General features: G+C 40.5%; 1 protein-coding gene across 2 annotated transcripts in view; it reads right to left on the minus strand.

Annotated features, from left to right (window-relative positions):
* Positions 1 to 5850, minus strand: part of pax2b (paired box 2b) — a 30586-nt gene extending 24736 nt beyond the window's left edge. For both annotated transcript variants that reach the window (XM_046377560.1, XM_046377561.1), the window contains exons 1-3: positions 5279 to 5850; positions 3487 to 3652; positions 2648 to 2845 (exon numbers count right to left, since the gene is read on the minus strand). In XM_046377560.1, the coding sequence (XP_046233516.1) occupies positions 2648 to 2845; positions 3487 to 3652; positions 5279 to 5321 (407 nt within the window). In that variant the 5' untranslated portion in view covers positions 5322 to 5850. The remainder of the gene's footprint in view (positions 1 to 2647; positions 2846 to 3486; positions 3653 to 5278) is intronic.
* Between the last annotated feature and the right edge of the window lie 1594 nt (positions 5851 to 7444).

A 7444-nucleotide genomic window follows, 5' to 3' on the forward strand; every position in this document is an offset into this window, starting at 1 on the left:
AGGAAAGCAATAGTTCCTTATTGCCTTGCACAAGCTTACGCCAGCATTAGATTCCTTTAATCTGAATGGCACTTGGGGAGAAAGGGAGCTGTCACAATAATTTGTAAACTTTAAAACGATTCATCATGCATGCCACGAGAGCCATTTTAGAGCACAAGGAAAAGAAGCCTGGAGAGACCTATGGATCCTTATAGGGTTGATTTTTTTAAAACAGTTCAGATGTTCTCCCTTTGTTCTGTTTTACGTCAGGAAAATTAAAATATGATAAAATATATAATTGCCCAGATTATAATTTTGAAAATATGCACACACGCATACACACTCTTATATTTTCCTTTATGCTTCTGTGGATGTTGATGTTACTGTAGGTGCCAGAAGGCTTTAGAAAAATAAATCCAACACTGTCACAAATTGATAAAAAAAAAAAAAAAAAATCCAAGACAGAAAACTCCCCTTGGAGGCAAAGCTACCTAACAACAAGCCTTTCCTCAGAGTGCATATTGATGTTTTAATTTTTTTCACTTCTCCCCATAACAGTTATTCGACCCCTTGACTTGTGTGGGCTACATAAATCCAAAGACTTTATTTGGTATCCATGTTCTTGATATTGAATAAGCAATTTGGGAGAATGAATTAATGACCTGGCTGTTGCTGAAAATCCCCTGAAGAAATATTAAAATTGCTTTCCTTCTGAATCAATAATATCTGGCGCCATTGAGGACCTTTTTTGTTGTTGTTGTTGTTGTTGTCGTTTTTATGTCTACCAGCAGGCTAGCGTTACTTGTTGGTTGTGGTGGCCCTGACTCGTAGTACAACACTATCTGTGTACCACTTAATAATGCATGCAGGGGAAAGGTGTTTAAATAGAGCATCCTCTTTTGTCAACAGTCCTGAGGTCAGACCGTCTGCCACAGAAACCCACAACTGGCCCCAGTCAGATTCATCCAACTGGAAAGGACTTTGGCAGTGTTTTTGCTGTGTTTTCTGAATTGTCTTAACTGGGAAGGCCCTGTTTGTTTGAGCTTCACTTGCAGTTTATTTTAAGGCAAACTAACTTGCTTATTTTACTGTGAGACACACTCACTCTTTCCAGGGAACAACTTGAAGTAACATCAGATGATCCGGAGCCAAGTGTGCTACGGTGATTGAAGCACTAAGGATGTTTTCATTGATTTTTTTTTTTTGCAGACTGCTCCTTTAGAAATTCAAACACATATTGAAATGTTCACCTCCAGCTAAATCAAAACAAATGCGTGTGTCAGCTCATTTGTGTGTATGCTCCAGTGCGTGCATCTGTGTGTGTGTGTGTGTGTGTGTGCCATTGGAGAACAGAGCAACACATTGAAATCTTACATTCCTTCTGCCTAAAAAAAAAAAGTAAAATCTTCAGCATTAAGTCATAATAGAAATGCAAAATAGCTCTCATACTGTATTTGGCTGATAGAATTACAGTTCTTTGTATTCACAATTTAATTTCCCACATAAACAAAGACACATAAGGCTACCCCCCCTCTCCCTCCCCCGTCCAAAATAGAAGGCTTTAATTGGAATCGAAAAAAACTTTATAGGGCTCTTTTAATGATATTAATGTACGTTTTGAATTTATCACATACATGTGTCTGAGCCTCCTTAAATGGGGCTTTTTAAGCAGCCACGAAGCATGAAATGAATTTTCTTCAGCCTTTTCTCTATTTAAAAGATGTCTTGTGTGGAGCTGTCCGTGCTCTCCCGTCAGCTCATTAAAATGTAATGCTGATGCTGGCTCTATGGAACAGTGCCTCTTAACCAAAGTTCATCACCGGGGATCTCTGGTGGGGGGGTGTGTGGGGGGGGGATGTGGGGGTGTCCTGGGTCCTCCTGCAGCTTCCTTTCTGTGACTATAGTGCTGTTTACAAATTACTGTAAGATAACTGAAGATTTGCAGCAACAAAACCTGATAGTCAACATGTTAAATGTTGACATTTAATGTATCAGTGTGTAAATGATGCAGATAAGAGTTTTAGTACCACAATGAAGGCAAAAGCACTGCAGCACATTCATGCATCCCTCTCTATCTCGCTGTCACCTCAAATTCAAATGCAAGGAATTAAATCAGTTGTTTGATTAAAAAACCGAATTATTAGAAAGCGTTTTTGCTCTTTTTTATTATTAATTCATCATGTTTTATTCTGATGCCACAGATTACATTCAGACTATTTCTTCCAAATAAAGCCCAGTGTTGCTGTCGCTGTCTGTGCAGCAGCAGCAGCAGCAGCAGCTCCAACACATTAGATGTGCTAAAGAAAATTGGCCTGCTTTATAGCGCCACGGGATCTGGTCACCGAATATTGATCGGTTTTCATCTCGACAGATTCACTCAGTCCTGGATGTACTGCTGATTGTTGAGGGAGTTTGGTCTGAAAGATTGAATTGCACCTCTGAGACCGCAGGCAGCCTCGGCGTGCCGGGCAGCACAAAGTTGGTCAAACAATATTCTGTTGTGGGTGGTGCGCTTAGCACGGATTTACTGTGATGAATCATTTTTAGTTTGCGCTCTGCCGGCCCTCTTTATCAAAGCGTTTACATCCTGCAGCCTGTTGTGTAACCTAGCTAAATTTACAAAACGAAATATGTTTTTTTAAGTTAAATTGAAACGCTGCTCTCCTACCTGTTAATGGATGAGACGCTGGGGACGGTGTCGTTGTCGCAGATGCCCTCCGCCAGCAGTCTGTCTCTGATCTCCCACGCAAACATCGTTGGGTTTTGTCTCTTGTAATCTGCAATTTTTTCCACCACCTTTGGCGTGGCCACTTTAGGTTTAGACCCACCAATGACACCTGGTTTGATGCTGCCAGTCTCGTAGTATCTGCAATGAAATACATAAATAAATAAATAAATATAATCCCGAATGAGAGTATTGCTTGCGGTATTTAAGATTCAGCAGGTCACCTCTCTATGATATGCGTTTTTTTATAGGCATTAATTCACTCATTCACTTCCAAGCTTTGGAGAGCTATTGTTTCAGTTTTGTTCATTTATTTATTACGAGAAAGTGTCCCAAACTTAAACTTTTCTCCAGCAAAACATCACACTTGAGGGTTTTATGGGTAAAAATCTGAGTGTTTAGACATTCGTGATGTCTCAAAACAAACACAACTTCTCTATAAAATGCAAGAAAAACCCTTTAGCGCACGCATGGATGAATGACAAAGGTGCATTCTGTAAAATTGCTATTTAATGTGTCCAGTGAGCACCAATAACCACACAAAAACAAAAGAAAACTCCCAATGAACTGCAGTAATATTCGATGCCTTGTTCATCTAATTTATAAAATATTTAAAACCTGCTTAGAAATGAAAGAAAAAGTGATCTGAGTTTTGCAGGAGGTTCAGCTCCTCCCTCCTGCTTCTCCTGCACTGCTGAACCTCGCTGTACGTGCAGCCACCTCACACCGAGCAGAGGGAACCTGGCTGCAGGGGGGGCTTCTGCCGGACGCTTTGGACCCACCTGCCCAGGATCTTGCTGACGCAGCCGTGGCTGACCCGCAGCTGTCTGGAGATGTCGCACGGCCGGACGCCTTGGTGGGCCAGCTCCACTATCCGCTGCCTCACCACGTCCGGGAGGGGTCTGCCGTTCACAAACACCCCGCCGAGCTGGTTCACACCTCCGTGCCCTACGTGGGATACAACAGCAGCACAGACACAACCGTAACATTACATAAAGTCGTAGAGGAGAGGAGGACGCAGGTGAGGGTTTTTTAAATGTAGTGAAGGTAAAATGGCACCTTTTATAGGCTCTTATAGCATAAATGAAGGTCAACTCCCCTGTTGAGCAGGTGGATTTGCATGTATTTATAGCAATATGAAAAAGCCTTTAAGAAACATTTTTGTTTTATTATTATTATTTTTTACATAGCTCATTTTATGTTTTTTATGTTTTATGTTGGCCTAATCAGAAAGTTGTTTACTGTCACATTTAGGAGTCTTACTTTGTATGTTTCATATGTTCCATAAATACAGAACAATGACCAAATATTAATATATTTTTTTAGTCATTATACCAAAAAAAATAGAATCAAATAAAATAAAAAAATAATGCATAAAAGAGGATTTTGAAAGTTTTGATGAGGTTTAGAGAGTTGATCACAACACTGCGAGCCAAGTCTCCTAAACTGAATGTGCATTTTTAAATTTATTTTATTTTTTTAATGGATCAAAAAAAAAACCACATATTGCAGTTGAAAAATTGTCTTTCTTATTGGTGTGTTTTTCTCCACACTTGTGGTCTGTTCTGCCCTCCTTTTGTGTTTGAAACAACTCAGTTTAGCTTTAACTTTGTCCTTTTAAAGTAAGATCAATTACAAATATGTCTATAGAGCAGTATTTTTCAAAATAAAATAAAACAAGCTCACATTAAGTGCTGAGTACCTAATTATACAGCATGTAAATATTTTTATTTTTCAGCTGTCCCACTGTTATTGTGCTGCAAGTACAATTAGGTTTTGCCTTAAATCCAGTCTGTACTGACCCCTGTGTATGTGGAGCTGTGATTAAAATATTTACAAATATGAATTTATTTGAGTCTCCTGCACTTTTTCCTCAGTCTAAACACAGACTTCACATTTTCTCAGCAGCTCCACGGCTCATGTTGGCTATTAAGTTGCAGGCTCCCTCATTTTCCCTGCACGGTAATTTTAAATAATTAAACGAGTTTTGATTACTCATATTACATATTATTTGGTAAATGAAGAGGTTATCAATTATTCACACGCAGTCACCAAAAGACCAGTAGACATCACTGTATGTGGACTTAAGTTGGACTAAGAGACCTTGTTGTTATTTTAATAATTTGAATAATGCACGTGTGACTAATGTGTCCTGACTTATCAGGCCTAAACACACGCACAGACAACCTGCCTTTGTTTACTGTGACAAGTTTAATTTCCGCACGTCACTGGCTCTGTGCGCAAAGTGTTACTTTCATTTATTATATTTTCTTAAGAATTCAGAACCGGTCTATATTGGCTGAAATTTGCACACAGGTGTGAAACATGAGATTATTTATTCTGCCACCAGCCTCACGTCCCCATGTCTGCCTGCGTGCCCAGTTCATTAGCTTCTAACTGTTTGTTTTTATGCGCCAAGATGCTGTTAGCACACAAAACTCGCCACGCTCTCTTGCTACATCCCTTTGCATTGTGCAGAAGTGACATGTGTCTTCTTCTTATTTAATTTTGTTTTATATATATGCATACATGCAAAAGCTGCAGCGGCAGAGAAACTCGGGTTGTGCTACTTACGGTGCATAGCTGTAAAGGGGTCTGCTTTGCAGTGAATATCCATTGGATAGCAAAGGAAAGAGAGATAATCAACTGAAGTCGCCGTTTCGCCTTCCTATCTAGGATGAAAATGTGAAGAAAAAAAAGACGATTCTACTCGATGGAGGGACCTAGTTTGCCCCTCCGGCCCCACTTCAACAACCGATCTAATGGCAACTTCTTCGCCAAAAAGTTGCCTTTCTTTTCTTCAACAGTCCGGTCCGGGAGCGGAGGTCTGGCAGGTGCGCAGCATGACCGAGGGATTGTTTCAGTGGTACGACCTGTGTTTATCGGTATTTTTCAGGGGTAAATTCTCACAGCATGCCGACAGGCACACCGCGTTTCTTTTCAAAAAGGGATGAAACGTTGAGGTCCAGCGTGCAGGGCCCGGTATCTCCTCAAATCCTGGTGGCCTTGAGTCACGCGTCAAGACGGCGGAGAAACACGCACACACGCATCGGGTTTCTCCTCCGCGCTGGATGCGTTAGGTTGGATCTTTGGGCTGGGAATGAAGCCTCTCTGTGTGTCTGTGGTTCTAAAAGCTGCAACCCTCCCCTCCCTACTCTCTTCCTCCCCCCACCGCACCCCACCACCTCCCCTCTGCAGACCCCCCTTTTGCTTATATGGATGACTTGTCAGACAAAGGCAATAGATGCCAACACTTTGTGATTCGCCAACGCAAAAACAGATAAAAAAACGGAGGTCCAAATGAGGAGGTCTCTGGGTCTGACACACCGGCAGGAAGGGGAGGGAGATAAATAAGGAACGGATTCGGAGTTGCAAATATCAGTTTATTAGACATTATAACAGCTGTGAATTATGTGCTCGCTTACTGGGAGTTTTGAATCAATGAAATAGAGATTATTTTTAAAATTTGTGTTTCTTTCTAGTCCCTTTCCCCCGTTTTTACGCGGACAGCCTGACTCTGGGATTACACAGGATATCACAGATCTCCTCCTTTTAGCTCCATCATTTTTTTTCTTTTCTTTTTCTTTTTTTTTTTTAATTTCTTTCATTATTAATTCAGTTTTTGCTCTTATGTGTTTAGGTCCGCTCTGGAGCCCCCAAGTAGGCCTAAAATAATTTGTTTGCAGCCTTCACTCTGGCTTCTATTTGATGTAGAAAATGTCAGTCTGGTGTTTAGTATCTAACAGCTAATGAGGTTTTCACATTCAGCTGATGGTGTGATGATTGCACTGGTCCAACGTGGGGAGCAGCGCTGGTTGGTGCTGCTGGTGGCTGGAGGTTGGAGGTGAAACTGATCCGCACGGCAGCAGTGCCGCTTAGCTTCTGTAGATGGCGCTGCATGGTTTCTCAAATTTAAAGGCGCTGTCAAAGTAGTCCAAAAAGTTAAACTTGGGGTGCACTTGAGTACCTGTGGTCAAACTGAGAAGTAAAAATATTCTTCTGGAACAATTGTCCATGAGCATAGATCCAGGTGAGGTGGTGTTGCAAAGAATTAAACAGCAGGAAGGCCTTCTCACACCTGCAGTGAAGTCATCTGAAAGGGAAATAATAAAAAAAAGGGGAAATAATGCATGATGGAGTCACGAAAGTCAAGGTGCACCGTTTTGGATCCTATGAATATTTTTATTTATTTTTCAGTATGTAGTTCATAGAAATTCCTAATGTCTCAAACACTCAAAAAAAACTGTTTTAACTGACAAAAAAAATATGATTCTTTAGATAAATTGTAGAATAAATAATTTTAATTTGTGAAGCACTTGTTCCAACAAAGTTACAAAGTGCTTTATTGGAGAAAAACAAAATAGCAAATAAATGGAAGGGATTTTTAAAAAACAAGCATGAAAATGTATATATATCATTATAATTATTATTTTAGCATGACGTGACAACTATCAATAACAATGAAAATAAATAAAATAAAGTTCAAAATAAAACGCGCTTTCAGGATGATTTGCTCATTTTCCTTGTTTTTATTATTATTTTTTATTTTATTTTTTAGGTACGCGCTCCTGCTACACATTTGGCCATATTTCGCGGGGCGGGGGTCGGGGGCTTCTGTAGGTGGGGCTGGGGGGCATCTCTTAGGGGCAGGCGGCCACATCATGCGCGCTGCCTCCTGGTCAGGTTAGGGGATGATTTCTCTTTTTGTTACTGTTTTTGGAGTGAGCTTCTGGTACAATA

Source organism: Scatophagus argus, chromosome 21, assembly GCF_020382885.2.
Source record: "Scatophagus argus isolate fScaArg1 chromosome 21, fScaArg1.pri, whole genome shotgun sequence".
Lineage (NCBI taxonomy): Eukaryota > Metazoa > Chordata > Actinopteri > Scatophagidae > Scatophagus > Scatophagus argus.